At 38.4% G+C, this 17,904-nt stretch overlaps 1 protein-coding gene across 1 annotated transcript in view; it reads left to right on the forward strand.

The window, feature by feature from the left end:
- lama2 (laminin, alpha 2) overlaps positions 1-17,904 on the forward strand; it is a 147,283-nt gene that overhangs the window by 75,392 nt on the left and 53,987 nt on the right. The window contains exons 28-34 of the mRNA XM_053336719.1: positions 4,046-4,189; positions 10,245-10,421; positions 10,506-10,691; positions 10,965-11,083; positions 11,511-11,628; positions 13,367-13,519; positions 17,559-17,683. Coding sequence (XP_053192694.1) covers positions 4,046-4,189; positions 10,245-10,421; positions 10,506-10,691; positions 10,965-11,083; positions 11,511-11,628; positions 13,367-13,519; positions 17,559-17,683 — 1,022 coding nt within the window. The remainder of the gene's footprint in view (positions 1-4,045; positions 4,190-10,244; positions 10,422-10,505; positions 10,692-10,964; positions 11,084-11,510; positions 11,629-13,366; positions 13,520-17,558; positions 17,684-17,904) is intronic.

The following is a 17,904-nucleotide window of genomic DNA, read 5'->3' on the forward strand; positions in this document are numbered from 1 at the left end:
TTAATTTAGTTAATTAGTTGACAGAAAAGTGTCTATTCTTTTATAAATGAATCTGTCTGTCAAACTGATAAAGCTAGCCACATTCTACAACACATGAATGATGATATGGAAGAAGCAATACCAAATATAAAGTGCCTGCATACTTAATCAATAAAGCTGTGTGCTTCAGCTTTATTTTTTATGGTCAATTACATGGCTAAAAGGACTCAACTGCTTCAAAAAATGAATAAATAAATATTCAAGTAAGTCATTTTTTTCTCTTCCAGTGCCAGCTCATAATCCTGTCTTATTGTCATCTTGGCAAGACTTGGTAAAACATTTTTTCTTGACACAACAGGTGTCATATTAAGCAGGCTGATCACAGTTGTCTCCTTCAGCTCTTTTTTATTCATGATTGGATAAGATCTGGGCAGTGATCGGTCTTTGTTTCCAGCTTCCAAACTAGAAAATCAAGGTAATTATTCTAGAAAGGATTTTTCAACGTGTTCTTAAACGATCTATTATGCAGATGAAGAATCGTACACAACAGCTAATTTAGGTAGTCACATTATCATCTTAAAACCTCACATTGTTTGCTGATCGTTCCAACACATATTAAATCCGGCTCAACTGATTAACAGTAGATCTTTTCCAGATTAAAATCCTGTAATGGAGATGCAGTATGTATAGTAAGGCTATGTCAGTTTACTCATCCAATGACAACAGCATAGTGACCACTGACATTCTGCCCGGTAGCAATACAAATCACAAAAAAGTGTGTTGTTTATTAGTTGATTATTGTAGTTTTAATATCTACTGCAACATGGTCTTTCTGTCGCTTTATCTGTGTTTGTTCAGAGTGTATGCATATGTGTTTGTTTATAGTGTATGTGTGTTTCTATGTAATTATTCCAGTAAATGTCACAGTGTACAACAGGCATATGTTCACGTACTCTCTCTCTCTCACACACACACACACACACACACGCTCAGTAAATACCTGTTACATTCATGGAAAAACGGAATTGATTTTTTAAAAAGTAGAATCGTTACCAGATGTTAAGAGGTTTATTTATATATAAATTTAAAGTTTCTGTTTTAAATGTCAGCCACTGTAGGAGTTTGATAACACACTGCAAAGCATCCATGCATCTTTACATAATGTATCCTTATACATTCCTACTGAAATCTTATTTCTCTCAAAGCAAGTGGAGAAAAATGACACAAGGAGGTGAGATACTTGACTTTGAGATACTTGACTTTGACTTGATTTGTAAGGCAAATAGACTCTATGATGTTCTTAATCCTACTTTAGGAATCTGCAGTACAGGAAACTATATTATGCTTAAGATTGTTTTTCTATGCTGGTAAAATTGTCTCCACTCGAGGAATATGCTCTGTTAATACTCTGTGTAATATATTACTGGACTGCAAGATTTGTTCATATTCATGCATTTCAGCTACTTAAGTGGTAACTTGCAGGCAGATGCCAGATGAAAGTCTGTAAACTATATTAAAATTGAAAGATAAAAATATTGTTTTTGAAAAGTAATACTGTGCCTTCACATTCAATGTAAAAGGCAGCTCAGAGAAAAGGGCATCCAAAATCCAAATGCCAGAATATACTCTGCACAACCAAGTGTGTTTATTTTACACTGTGAGCATGTGTGTATGTGTGTGCATATGTGTGTGTTGCAATCAGAGCAGTAAAATGGTCCATATGTGAAAACCTGAGTTAGTTTGATATTCTGATGCTCCCTGTCACTGCCTTATCACTGTCTCTCTGACGCACACACACACACACACACGCACACACACGCACACACACGCACGCACGCACACTCACACACACAGACGCATCTCTACTGAATACAAACATATAAGGCATATAGTACGTTTCACACCTCTCACCCTCTCTGTGACAAGCTGATTACATTAATACACATACACAGACACAATAAATGACAATATATTCAGTATATGACACACCCAGATGCAACACCTTTCATCTTTGCTGTCACTTGGTGATCACATTATGCCACACAGACAGCAACAAATTCTAAAACAAAATTTTGCATTCACGTACAACACACACACACACACACACACACACACACACACACACACACACACACACACACACACACACACACACACACACACACATCTGGTTCATTGCCTGTAATGAGGTTTCAGATCACTGGGTGTCATCTTCAGTCTAAATGGGTAGGCGGTTGACTGGCTGTCAGTCGAACAGTCGTTCGATCTGTCACCTGTCTCTCCATTCATCTGTTACTTCTGCTGTCTATGATTCGTTACGGTACTTACCTGTCTGCTGTCTGTCTGTTTGTATGTCTCTATCTAAGGAAGTGTGACATGTCTGCATTTCCTCATGGCTTCAGTAGCATCAGGAAACTCTTAAATGAAATATGCCACTTAAAAAATATCATATAGAGTACTGTGCAAAATGTGAAGGCACTAAAAATAAAGTGTGGACAAAACTAATTTTAAGTAATCAATTAGTCAACAAAACAATAAACTGCCATAAATAATGAAGAAATGTATTAATTGCAGCCAGAGTAATAGCATGATAAGTGCCATTTTATTGAACAAAAAAATACTATAATATTCTAGAGTACATAAATACTATTTCCATTGAGTGTATGAGCTTCTTCACTGTACTCTCACATTGTTCTGTTGTGTTTGCTCCTCACTCACTAACTTGCAGGACTTTTTGACAGGACCCAACATTAATTGGATGATGTTTTGTTGACAGCACTGTAAGTTTAGACCAGTTAGGTTTCAGGTTATTTACTAAAAATGTGAACATTCAGTGAAGTGAGATTCTTATCTGTACTTTAATGCAGCCAAGACTTCGAATGCATTTTCTTTGTTGTCACCAAGTAAAAGTTTGCAAAATAATATCTAATTAAATTTGTTATGAGATGTAGCTTCTCAGGGAAAGCTTATGCCAAGGTGCTACTGTAGAAAGGAAGCTCAGGCCCATTGTTAAACCTAGTATTCAGGAGGAACAATGCAGATTCCTTCCTGGCCGTTAATCAGTGGACCAGCTCCTCATCCTTGCAGAGATATTTGAGGGATCATGGGAGTTCGCACATCCAGTTTACATGTGCTTTGTGGACCTGGAGAAAGCTTATGACAGTGTCTCTCTGGGCACTTTGTGGGCAGTGCTGTGGGAGTATGGGGTACCTGTTCCATTGCTGCCAGCCATTCGGCCCTTTTATAACTGCAGTGAGAGCAGTGTCTGCATTCTCAGCAGGAGAGAACCACAGGATTGCTTCTTGACTTTTTGCAGATGATGTGGTTCTATTGGCTTCAACACTCCAGGGCCTTCAACAGGCACTCGGATGGTTTGCAGCCAAATGCTAAGCAGTCAGAATTACAGTTAGCGCCTCCAAATCTAAGGCCGTGATGCTCTACTCCCTCTGTGTCCAGAGTGAGTTGCAGCCCCAAGTTAAGGAGTTCAGTTATCTTGGGGGAATTGTTCACTAGTGAGGGTAAGATGGAGCGTGAGCAGCATCAGCAGTAATGAGTGCATGCTACCAGACCATTGTGGTGTAGAAAGAGCTGAGCCAGAGGGCAACATCTAAATTTACCAGTGGTCACAAACTTTGGGTACTGACCAATGAGAATGAGATAGCAGATACAAGTGGTCAGAATAAGTCTCCTCTGCAGGGTGTCTGGGCTCAGCCTGAGAGATAGGGTGAGGAGGTCAGACATCCGGGGGGAACCACTGCTGCTTTGCATTGAAAAGGAGCCAGCTCAATGTGTTTGGGTAACTGGTTAGAATGCCACTTGGATGCTTCCCTGTGGAAGTGTTCCCAGCATGTCCAATTGGTAGGAGACCCGGTGCAGACCAAGATGCTGGGCGGACTGCATATCTCTCAAGGCACTGAATACAAGGAAGTGTTTTTCCATAGCTGACCTCAAGCAGAATAAATAAAACACACTTTTTTAAAATCTAGCGTGGTTAAACTATGTGGTATAGAAAGAACTGCAATGAGTTAACTCACTCCTTTGTGTGTGTTTATGTCTATTATTTTAGGAAAATGTGGAGGGACAAGAGTGTGACCGCTGTAAGCCAAACACATTTGGGTTGTCAGTACGAAATCCAATGGGCTGCAGCAGGTGTTACTGTTATGGACTGACACATTCCTGCACAGAGGCACAGGGACTCATCAGGATGTGGGTGAGTACAAGTCTTACACACACACACACACACACAGTCACCATATCTAGACACCAATCCCACTTTCTCTTTTAACACTTAAGTTAGACACGATACATTAGAGTTTAATTTCACTCATCACACTGATCCCCTGTATGCAAAGGATAATAGGTTAGGGTAATTAGGATATAGGCATGTCTTCAGAAGGTCAGGGATGTATTCTGTTACCACAGTCAGATTAAAAATACAAGTTAGGCATTCAACTAGTTTCGTAGCCCCCATTATAAAAGCCTTGGCTCTAACTCATCAGCCCCAGTGAACTTTTTGGGTCAATAGAACAAATAGCTTTAAACACTTCATGATTTGTAAAAGGCTTCAAAGAAAAGGTCTTAAGTGCCTAATTTGTTTGCTCAGCAAGGTGTACTGTGATGAGAGACAGTGGGAGAAAATCCAGCATTTTTAAAAATTAATAACCCTGATAAAATGTTCATTAAATGCACACATTTTCTTTCCCACTGAGACAGAAGAGCCTTGAACAATTAAATTCAGTAAGGATGGAGTAGGACCGTGTGATTATGATTTAACCGTTTTCAACATATTTGCTGGGTTTCCTTTACTTTCAGATAAGACATAAGATAGTAATTTGGCATTTTGAATAATTGTAACATTTATGTTGTTGTTAATGAAAATATTGCCAATCAAAGTACGATCAGGTTATGAGAATCCTTTCATGTAACATTTCAGCAATTTTCTAACAAAACGAAGGATTGTTGCTGTTTTTACCCTGAATTTCTTTAATTTTTTTTTGATGATGTCGGCAAGACTGCAAGCTAAGTTGACAAGCGGCCAAAAGTTGTTGATGATTTTTGCAATTTCTGATATCTGGTGGATCCCTCAGAGGGAGAAAGTCGAGGTACAGAGTAAGTAGAAGGAGTCCCTCTGCTCTACTTGAATCAGTCTTAGCAAATGAAAAGGACAATCTGGATTGTCAAAGCCCCAGGAGACCTCTTCAGTACTGAAAATCCATCCATCACAGCTTCAACAGCGAGTAAGCATGGCCCGTTGCAGTGGTAAAAAAAAAACATTATTAATGATGAGCACTATGTCTCTATGGAGACCATGAGAGAGATGATGGAACAGTAGAAGTTATTTTATGTGGAAATGCTACTTGCAGACAATAGACAAAACTTCCTGTCCTTCACCATGATGATCCTAGAATCTACAACTACTACAATTGATTGAATCATGAAAGAGGTACAGGAGGTCAAATCCCACTTTCAGTTTTCTCAAGTTCAAATGAATGACTTGACAGAGCAATGGAGAAGAAAGATGGTACATTTGAATCACAACTACTCATTACATCCCATAATTCAATGCAGTAGTAATGGCAACAACAACAACAGACTATGGTGGACAGTGACCGAGGCAGCTCTGGTGTCAATAACGCTTCTATTGAAGTAAACTTTCATTTTGCTAGGTGAAATTAGTTTTGGAAATTAGTTCAGACTTTATGATTGGCGCAGGCTACCATGGTTACGTGTGTCTCCAGCTGGCAAGAAAGCTCTCAGGAAGTGATGTGATAATTACAGCTCATTCATCTGAAAAGGTACATACTACTGGTTATTCACACAAAAGTATGTTGAACGATAGTACACATATTGGGTATGTAGTGCATTGTATGCAATTTCAGATCCAGCGTATGTCCCTATTTTTACTTTGTCTAAACATATTGATAGATACATTCAAATTTTGTATCCTTCATTGCTGCTGCCTGGAGAAGACCATTTTTTAAGTTCCTGCAAGGTTTTTAGGCAATTCTCCTTCACATTCCCTTGCAAATTATATACTGTATTGTGTTTTTTCAAATAATATCATATGTGTAAATAAGAAATAGAAATGAATGTTGATGTTTAGATGATATGTTTAATGTGGAGGATTGCTGGTCATCAGAAATGTTGCTGTGTGTCTTTTTTTGCCTCACTGAATGGTCAAAGTTAAAATCAATAACCTTTCTCACATCATGGACATGGAGTTGTTTCTGATAGGTGTATGGAACCGCTATTTATTTAAATTAAGTTAAACCAATTTAAAAATCAGAAATGGCTCAAGATAGTCTGGTTTGAACTTGATTTTGAATCATTAAAACACAAACCAAAACACCAGCTTTAAGTCAAACACACAAGTTTGTAAGTCTGGCGGACATCATTGGACAGGCAGTCAGCAAGTCAATTGTTGAGTGGCAGCCTGTTTTTAATAAAGGCCCTTCATCTCGGAAATGGTTGCCGTCGGCGATAAACCGGCGTTTCCGTGGTAACCATAGAGTTTTCAAATGGTGTGTTGTGAGAGGCTTCATTTGAACGACAAACATTCACTTCATTTATTGTTGACAGAGAGAGAGAGAGAGAGAGAGAGAGAGCTGGACAGAGAGAGAGAGAAAGACAGAAAAAATGGAGTTTATTGGAAAGAGGGAGATTTTCTCTGAACCACTGAATCGTGAGATTACACTGAGTGGAGTGGAGCACACACACACACACACACACACACACACACACTCTCACACTCACACTCACACACACACACACACACACACACACACACACACACACACACACACACACACAGAGTCACCATATCTAGACACCAATTCACATAAACTATAAAAACACAGTACACATGCATTCACACACACACACACTCTCACACACACACACACTCACACACACTCACACACACACAGACATACACACACACTCACACTGCAATGAGATTACACAGAGGTTAGAGGAAAGGGACACTTGTGCACACACACACAGTTACCATTTCTAGACACCAATTCACATAAACTACAAAAACACAATACACACGCATTCTCATACACACACAGACACACACACACTCACACTGCATGGGATTACATACAGGTTAGGGGAAAGGGACACTCATGCACACTAACTCGCACACTCACTCAGACACAGACACACACACACACACACACAGATTCTGCCATATACGCAGGGTTTTCTTATTTATCTGTGATAGGATAACTGCATGTGTGATTAAAGGAATAAATCCTGGTTGTTAAATACTGCTGTGTGGATCTGCACTGATAGCTTATAATATAGAAAAATCTATAAGGAGGAAAGATAAGGTGCACTGATAAGAAAATACAGGAAAAGACCTTTATGAGATTATTACAGAGTGATTTGGAGAGGAGAAAAAAAATCTGATTTTGCATTTAATGAATGACAACCATTTTCTAATGAGATTAATGAGATTGTTCATTATAAACGTACCTACACACAAAGTGCTATCAGAAAACAGTCAATGAATCCAATAAAGTTAATGATTTACTTCCTAAAATACCTATTCACTGTCTACTTTACTACTCAGAGGATCAACAAGCCCATATTAGTTTAATAAAAATACTGACTTTATTGCAGTACTGTATGCTTTTGCCAAACTAATGTATAAATGATTTAAATGTAGTTGAGTTCAGTACACATAGGAAATAGTACATGTGCCTCTAACACAGTTATCAAACATGGCATGCAAGTTTTAAATACTAACACCTTCCAGTCTAATATGTTAATGTTTAGTTTTGGATACAAGTAGTAGATTTCATTATATGTTTTATTTTCACTTTATGGATTCAACAGTGAGTTTCCCAGGGTTTGTATGCTGTGTTGGGTTTCACAATTACTTAACATCCTATTATATGTGCTTTATATCTGATCTTAATTTAATTATTTAGATTAAACCAAACATGCATTGCTTGTTTATGGCAAATCTCTGCAGTATTTCAAATTACTAATTCAAACATATCACTTATGTTGGAGTGGAAATTGCCTTTCCCAAAACTCAATTAAATGATATTTTATTTATGAAATATAAATGTGTATTTAGGAGCATTAGTTTTTCTGAAACAGAATTATACATTTAGATTTTATCACATGAAATGTTTTGAATTCGTGGTTATCTGAAGGAAAATATAAATGACAAACCAATGAAGACAGCTACAGTACATGAATATGTGGCATTTCATTTTTTTTTTTAAAGTGATAGTCGAGTAATATGTGTGACTGCCTCTCTGTTATACAGCCAAGTGTGGCCAGTGTGTCCAAGCTATAGTAACTTAATAGATTTCAAAAGCGCACTCTTCCATAATGCCTTGGATATTATTCTCACAATATCAACATATCAACAGTGCTGGACTACAGGGACGGAAAGACATTCAACGGATGAATCTATTTTTAAATCAGTCCACTCAACCACAACCCACAGTCAATAATAAAACCTGATATAATTAAAGTTTATTGAAGTATCAAAACAGCGAATAAGAAAGAAAGGAGTAGATTTTCTCCAGATTGTCAGTAATAACTCAAATACCATTCACACAGCAGAGATCAAGACACATTGTGACACCATCAGTTTCAGGTTATATTTAGATATGGAAAGACACGTACATTACCTGACCTTGACCGCAAATGTTATTAACTGCAAGAGCATTCCTCACACTAACTGAAGAAAGTAACAGGTTTCTTAACTCACTGTTGCCAAAGCATAATCACAATTGCACTAAAATCATAGTCATATGATTTAGGGTTTAACAAGGTTTAACAATAATGAAATGAGAACAAATTATACATCAGGGTCTTGTTATTCAAAGAAAGGCACTATATGAGAAGATATTACCCTGCTGACATCACCAAAAGAGGAAAGAAAAGGCAATACAGTCATTTTCTGTTCTGCAGTTTATGCCTCTGATACATCAAATGTCACATTTGAGGGGGTACACACAGTATATAATGATACATTTAAATGTTGAGGTGTGACATGCCTCCCCTGTTAATCTCAATGACCCATGTTTTAAGTTATAACTAAAAGCCATCAAATTTACCTCAAGAGTTAATAACATTGTCTATTAAGCAACACACAATAATCCACATGTTGTAATGTATATGACTAGAATGCCTATACTGTACCTAGACTATTCACATGCATTTGATGGATTTGCAAAAACAAACTGCCACAGAATGTTTGAGATGTTTGGATAACATGGTGCCAGACAGTATTTGGACATGAGAAGGTATCCTCCATATCTCAGTTAAAGGCCTGCATCAATGATGGTGCTATTTGGCTAGTTTTCAAAGCTGTATAGATCTATCCGTCATTAGGAAGGGTATTCCACAATCCTCTGTGACCACAGATTAAACGAGACCCAAACCAAAGACATAAATGTTTTCTCTAACAAGATAGGACTCTCAGACAAAACTTTTTTTTTTAATCAATGTCTACCAAAGTCAAAAAACAACAAGGATGGATTGTTTAAAAGGTGAGGAAAAAATAATTCTAAATAAAGAAACAACAATACTCACACAAGTTATGGAAACATGGTAGACAGGGTTTCTAGTAAGGAATACTAAGGCAGTTAATTTCTGCCTCATGCCAAATGCTGAAATCTTGTTAAATTTAAGAGCTACTGGTGTTATCACTGCTCTCCCACTGTGCTCTTTTCTCAGTCAGTCTGTGTCATCATGATAAAACATGTTCCTGAAACAAGAGCGTAGATGAAAGGAACTTTTGGGAGTATTTTTTAGTCAGCCTTCAAAATACAACAAAAATACTTTGTCATCACATTTTTAAAATGTAAAAATGATTTGATTATATTAATTAATGAATGGATTATCAAAACCATTACATTTCTCAATGTGCTTCCACAGCTTAATCTAAAGCTGTCCTCAACATTTTCACACCTATAATAATGTAGCATTGTTGAATTGTTAGGAGAGAGTAGCATAGATGATATGGACACTACTTTTTTCATTCCATTGTGGATTTTATGAGGGAACTATAGTGGATAAATAACACACTCAACCCAAATATACTTATAGAAATCCTACTTTACTACTAAGTATTTACTTATATGCTCTGTGCCCATGTACAGCCAAATTCACTTTTATAGGCAACATGATATGAATAGGTTCTAGTGCATAGTAATAGTCTCTCCAACAGAAATTATAGGCCTAAACATCTGGGAACATTTCATTCATATTGTCATGATTCTTGTGTGCTCTAGTTAACGCTGAAGCCAGAGCAGACTGTTCTCCCCCTGGTGGATAAATCCAACACTGTGGAGACTAGGAGGGGGGTGAGCTTCCAGCACCCTGAGATCCTTGCCCATTCAGAACTGGTCACCTCAACTCTCTCTGAACCTTACTACTGGAAACTGCCAGAGCAGTTCAGAGGCTCCATGGTGAGAAATCTCAATGTGTTTCTGTTTAAGTTAAAAAATCAGCACTGTTTTGGTCTTCAATCAATTGTGTACATCCTTCTTCAGATCACAGCGTACGGTGGGCAGTTGAAATATGCAGTGTATTATGAGTCCAGAGACGAAACTGGTCCTTCTTCATACGAGCCTCAGGTCATCATTAAGGGCGGGCCCAACCGTAACGTAGTGATGACACGCCACATACCAGGACTCCAGATTGGCCAGCTCACACGCCACGAGATCGACATGACAGAGGTACAGTAAGGCTTTGGAGTAAAGTGAGTTACTGAAAAATAATGGAAGAAATAATTGAGTCATGAGTTTTAAAAATAACTTCTTCTATTAAATATTAACAACAAAAATAATATAACTTGATAGAATATTGTTCATATTGGCAATACAAACAGAGTCGGTTACACTGGTACACTGGTAATAGACTGTAGTAAGTAAGATTGAATTGTTATTGTGTTCATTGTGTGTGTGTGTGTGTGTGTGTGTGTGTGTGTGTGTGTGCGTGTGTGTGTGTAGCATGAGTGGAAGTATGCAGATGGGCGGTCTATGACTCGAGAGGACTTCATGGACATTTTGTTCTATGTGGACTACATCCTAATTAAGGCATCACACGGCAACTTAATGAGACACAGCCGGTAAAACACACCTCGCACACACACACTCACACACACACACACACACACACACACTCACAGTTACATGTGCGTCTACACTGTGTGGACCACTATCAAATAAGAAATTTGATAGCTGAATAAAGTATAACCTGTGGGAAAAGTCTTCCCTTTCATTTGCATCTCAAGGGGTATTAATGAAATTGTCACTACTAAAGGCCATTTTCACAGCAGAAACATGAAGACCTGCTGCAAATAATCCTCATAGTCCTGTTAGGATATCCCACACTAACCATCTAAATAGGTATAATGTAATGTGTATACCTTCTTTGATATGATGGAAGGAAAGTACCTTGATTTAATCCAAATGTCCCAGGAAAGCACTGCTATTAGAAACATGCATGCATCAGACATATAATGTGATGATTGCTTTTTGCCTTCTCTCTCACAGTATTTCAGAGATCAGTCTAACAGTGGCAGAGGAAGGCAGACCCACCAAAGAGAGCGAGAAAGCCCATCAGATAGAAAAGTGTGAATGTCCAGCTGGATACTCTGGACTTTCCTGTGAGGTACGGCGTCCACAACTTAACATACCAAACACATAAAAAACTAAGAAATCCAATACAGGTAAGCAGTACTTTTGTAAGTACTTTTTGGAGGACGAACCATTGTAACCTACATCACCTCTCAGACCACAGAATTGGGTCGTAACTGATGTTAATGGTCTGAACACTTGCCAGAATACAAGATACAGCAGGTGCTGTTTGAAACTGCTCTGTAATGACATTTAGAAAATTCTGCATTGGTAGACACAAGGAGATGAGAGATAATCACTCACAATATACCCAATGAATATAAATGTAAAAATACATCAAGTTTCTGTTAGTCCTAGTATTTTAGATTATTTGTGTGATGAAATGTCCTCATTACAACAAGAAAATCAAGAAGTATATCACTTTAAGGGAATAGTACAAAAAAAGAATAACCATTTGCACTGACAGATGTTTATAGCATATATTTTGGATGTAACATTACAAACATGAATTACTGTTTGAGTTCCTCTCTCTCTCATTCCCTCAGTGCTCAAAGGAATGAATCATTTTGTCTGCTGGCTTTACACCCAGAGAGAATGTAAACATGGAGGTCATAGACTAGGCTTTCAATAGTATCTCACAACTTTCCAATTTACATTTACTTCAGAGTTTTAAGCCGCTGTGACGCCTTTCAGACTCTCCTGATTTTTTTCTTTCTATTATTTTTCTTTTTTTTGCTTTGCTCAGCCAGGATTAAGCCTCACTGAGCATCTTGTCCACTCAGTTGTGATTTTGTCAAAGCAATTGACTTTCAGCCGCGTCCAGCTCCTTCTCTTAAGCCACAGAGAGCATATAGGAGTGACTCAATCTTCAGTTTAATGAGGATTTTGTAGAGACAGCTTATGATACACCGCGGCAACAGTTCTGAGCAATTCCGCTGGACGTCGGCGCCTGAGAGTCTTTTAAGTATTATTGTGTTAATCTCAAAACAGTACGTGGCTTGCCAGCAAACTTTTAACTATATTTTTCAACCTCTGTTTCACTTTGTCGCCCGTTACTTCGAGTGCAGAGGAGCACCCGTATATATTGCCTGAAAAAAAATGTATTCATGTACATAATTTAGAAGCTACAGATACTGTTGGAAAAAAATGCCAAATCGAAGCCAAATAGCAAACGGTAGCTAAACTTGAAATGTTCAGGTCGTAGAGGGCTTGGCTGACAGATGGCCATTCTATTTGTAGCTGCCGTCGCTGTTAATAAAGTATTTTTAAACGGGCGTTTAGCGCTAGCAGAGGGAACAGATGGCTCTTTAAATGGACTCCATTAATTATTACTGAGCAGGAGAGAGAGGGAGAGAGAGTTACCTTGCATGTCTGTGTATGCATCTTGATGTGAGGGTGTGTGCATGTGTGTGCTCAAAAGTTACTGAAGGGAATAACTCTTAATTGTGCGTATGTGTGTGAAAGTAAGAGTGGTCAACAGTTGCCTAGAGAAATAACAATTAAAGATAATTATGGGTCCATGCATAGGGTGTTAATTAGAATACGTGTGTATATGCGTTCATTTAAATATCATACATAGTGTGTTGTGACTGTAGGAACAAATGCTACCTGGATCTTACAGTGTATTTCTATGTATTTCTGTTTTCCAGCTATTCTAAATCTCTACTATTATTGCTTCTTTGTGTTTTTGACTGTCTGTGTGTGTGTGTGGTGTGTGTGTGTGTGTGTGTGTGTGTGTGTGTGTGTGTGTCTCTTTCACTCTCTCTCTGCAGGAGTGTGCTGCAGGTTTCTACCGTCTTCGCAGCGGTTCCCTGGCATCTGCTCCAGCGTCCAGTGTGCCCACCGGTGCTGGTATGGGCAGCTGTGTTCAGTGCCAATGCAGTGGGCACTCATCCACCTGTGACCCTGAGACATCCATATGCCAGGTAAATGAGTGTGTGTGTGTGTGTGTGTGTGTGTGTGTGTGTGTGTGTGTGTGTGTGTGTGTGTGTGTGTGTCGCTGGAGACCCTCATACAGCCATATGCTATGTAACTTCTGGAAAAGATAGTGAGGTGAGATGGAGAAGAAGGTGTGTGTGTGTGTGTCCGTGTGTGTGTGTGTGTGTGTGTTGGGTAGGATGTCAGGTACTGTAATTAGCCCTGCAATAATTAATGACCCTGGGCTTATTCATATTTTGCATAATTTCCTCTCCTCTGGATCTGACCCAAAGCTAGATAACTACTTTTGTAAAGAGAGAAGATAAAAATATGAGAAGATGAAATACAATTAAAACACATCACAAAGGCGAAAAATATCTGACTCTTAAAGTGTAACACAAAACAAATTCAACAGGTAGTTTCTTCAATTTTTTACTTGCAGGGTCATGATGAAGAAAGAGAGAAATCACCCATTTTTAATTTCTCTTTCCTAAATCCAACTGGTGGCTTGTGAGAAAAATCAGCTGTATGCCAGTTGTTAGCTGTTAGTCATTTCCAGTCTTTTCACAGTGTGGTCAGTTATGTACTGTGTCCCCCATCTGATGACTTTGGCCCCAGGAAGCAATTGGTCAGGAGCTGAGCACAGGTCACCACATGGATTTGATCTCTGGCAGACTGAGAGAAATGCACTGTTTCTGACATGTTTGTACATCCAAAAAGAAAAAAACTGTCACACTGTCAGAAAAATGCATCCTCTAAGAATTGTTTTGTATGGTTGATTAGGAGCCATTTAGTTATGGGGTTTTATGTGGTTACAACACTATTGCACTGTATACTGTAATCTGTAGGGACACAATACGCATTCAACAACAAACTCTGAAAGATGCCTGCAGTAGCTGCGTTCTCAATGAATATTTTTTTTTCTTTTGATTTTTTTCTTTTTCCCACATGACGTCAAGTATAGTAAAACAAAAGGGTTGTTTACTCCTCTTCCCTCCAATAGCTTCTGCTTTCTGATTCTTTTTATGGTTCCTTTTCTTAATTTTTGCTATTCTACCTCATATCCTCTTATTTTCCTCTATTTTGTCATTCCTCCATTCTTCCATATTCATTAATTTTCTTTTCATTTTGCCTGCTAAATTCTCATTTCTTATATTCTCTCTCTTCTCATCCTCAATTATGTATTTACTCATCCTTTTGTCTCCTTTCATCTCCCCTTCGCTCTCGTCTCTTTTACCTTCAATTCTCCCATTTTTCTTTGTTCAAATCCTCCTCCACACTGCTTCTGTTTCTCTTGCTCATCTCCCCTTAATTTTCTCTAGTTTTTACCAATTTGTTTCTCTCTTTTTACTTCTCCCTCCCTCCCCTCTTGTGTTTGATTTCTGTCTCTCTCTGCCTCCCAGCCATTTTTTTCCTTGCACATTTCCATCTCACTCTCCATAACAGCGTCATTAGCATTTTCTAACCGAGCGGGCTAAATTGAAAATGCTAAACGAGTTTGTTTCTGTGGTAATTAGCGGTAACAAGGAACACAGGAAGTTAATGGAAATGACTTGCCTCGTTAAGAGGCAACTTCCTGTTGTGCTGATTGAAGTTCCCATTTCAACAAACAAGGCGAACACATAAGACAGGACCCTGGGGATATGAAGAGGAGAGAACTATGTGTTTGTGTGTGTGTGCATACAGTATGTAAAATATTTGTGTGTTTACGTTGTGTTTTTGTATGATTTAGTGTACTGTGTGTGTGTACGTGTGTGTGTGTGTGTGTGTGTGTTGTGTGTGTCAATTCAAAATGTGTCTCCATCTGTGAGCATTTTTCATTTTTGTGTGTGCAGTGTGCTCATATTGTGTAAATGTACAGAATGTGTATTCTGTACACTGTATTTTGTCATGATACCTGTGAGAATAGAAGTATGAATAGATAGCGTGTGTATGTGTGTAGGCAGCATAACGAGCATGGGGGAAAATAAGATGAAAAAAACCACAAACGTCTCTAGATATGAAAATATTTTGGATCTATTTACATATGTGTGTAGTCGTGTGTGTCAATGTACCCTTGTGGCAGCTCTCATAACAACAGGTGAGTGAAATCATTCAAAGTAAATGAGTATTTCAGACGGCCTGCTCTTAATGAAGGAAATGCATTACATTTTTGGACCTGTGAGATCACACCTGTTAGCTAACAGCTATCTGGCTGCTGTTGTGCATGGTCTCACATCACCTCATCACGTAGGAGTGGGATGGGGCCCAAAAGCCATTCATTATTGTGAGTGGACGGCTACATTTTCTATCAGAAAATAGTCCAGGCTTGATACAAGTATACCAGTGTCTAGAATAGTGCTGAAAAAAAAGAGAAATCATTTCCACAAAGCTCAAGCACAAACATCTGCGACCACACTGGGTATTTCCCAGTGACACTCCGGATGTGTGAAACTGTTTTCATGCAGAGATAGTAACTGCTCAATCAAGTTTTCTCTGAAAAATAAGAGTAATCTGATGACTGTTTTCATCTATTTTTCTCTGTTAAAAAAAGAAAATCTAAGCAGCATGCAGCTCCTAACTTTTAAAGAGACAGAACCTGAAGGGATCACACTGCCAACATGTTGTGAAACATGTCATTAAAGTCTCTGAATTGATCACCTCACAGCAAAGCACACCACTGATCAAAAGTGCTACAATTATCAAAAACTGTGGTATAAACTGACAGTGGTTATTAATAACTGTTATTTATGCTCTTTATCTGATGTCGCTGTAAATCAACCAATGGTGCTAAAATAATCTAATTCACCAAAAAACAGGCCTCCTCAATGCCATTTCCTCACTTATAACAGAGGACATGATAAACTGGGGCGTAATTTCCACTGGGGACGGGGGGGACATGCCACCCCCACTTTACAAAATCCCGTTGGTACCCCCCTCTTCAAATTCATTTATTATTATTTTTTAACCACACAGCATCATCGCCATAGACAATCACTGTTTTTTTATCTAATGCAGTATTGTCAAAAGTGGTCTGCATACTGTATGAAAAAAACCCCAGTGAAATCTGCCTTCATTACATTTTCATGAATAGAATAAAGCTTTCACAATTCTGAAACCGTGTTTTAAAGAGACTTTGGCCTCTCTGAGATAATCCAGTCCAGATTTGACCAGTCTAGTTAGGTGGTTCTATACTTTCTGGCAGAATATATAATTATGACCAACTTAGTTATTTCCTGAATTCTGTATCACCATAGTCCCTAAATGTATGTGTAAAATACAGGAAATGGGATTCAAATCGAAAACATTTTTATAGCAGAGGACCCCCCCCCCCCCCCACACACACACACACACACACACACACATACACACACATACTTCTCAAACCAAAGTTACACCCTTGATGATGAGTGACCACATCTGTCATCTTTTCATTGTGGAGTTGAGGCAATTAGACACATACAAGGGATTACACACATCTTGAGACTTATACAGCACTAATTTCCCCCTCGCTTTGATCAGAGGATCTGAAATGTACTATATTAATTTTATTCCACATGTCTATAAACTTTTCGTATTTTCCAATCATCAAAAAAAAATATTTTTCTCTTGCTCAAGCAAATCTGGTGTCTCGTTTTCATTTCGCCAGTGGCAATATTCAAATGCAACATCCAGATGAAAGTGTAGCCTAAATGCTCTTAATTTAATTTGAAAATGAGTTTTCTTTTTTCTTTTTTAAAGATAAAATGCTCTCTGGATAAGCAGCGTGAGATTTTTTTTTGTTTTTTCTGGGGTTATTATGTTACAGCTGCCTACATTTGCTCACACAATCAAACTCTGAAACCAACCACACACCACACAAAGTCATGCTGTGTGGAGGATGAAAAATTTAACACCCACACATTTGGGTTGGAGTCATAGTCAGGTTACAGAATGAATAAAAGTCAGTGTCGTTTTTTTTTTTTTTTTAGTTTTTTGTCTTACAAATATAACATCCATCCTGTGTGTGTTTGTGTGTGTGTGTGTGTGTCTGTGTGTCTGTGTGTGTGTGTGTGCATGGGCATGTAGAACTGTCAAGACAATACGGAGGGTGATCGGTGTGAACGCTGCGCTCCAGGATACTACGGCGTGGTCCGAGGTTTCCCTGACGACTGTAAACCCTGTGCCTGCCCCCTTACCAACCCAGAGAACAAGTAACGTTTCTGTCTTTCTTTTCTTTGTTACTTGCATTCATGCCTTCCATCATCTTCTTATATGTCTGTCTGTCTGGTTTTGATGGGTTTTACATTTGATATGAAAGTACTTTTCAGTATGTGTTGTCATTTGTCATTGTCTCTATGTGTCTTTCTCTCTTTTCTTCGTATTTATCTGCCCATCATTCATGTTCTAACTCAGCACTTTTTTACACACATAT

Source organism: Scomber japonicus, chromosome 17, assembly GCF_027409825.1.
Source record: "Scomber japonicus isolate fScoJap1 chromosome 17, fScoJap1.pri, whole genome shotgun sequence".
Taxonomy (NCBI): Eukaryota; Metazoa; Chordata; class Actinopteri; order Scombriformes; family Scombridae; genus Scomber; species Scomber japonicus.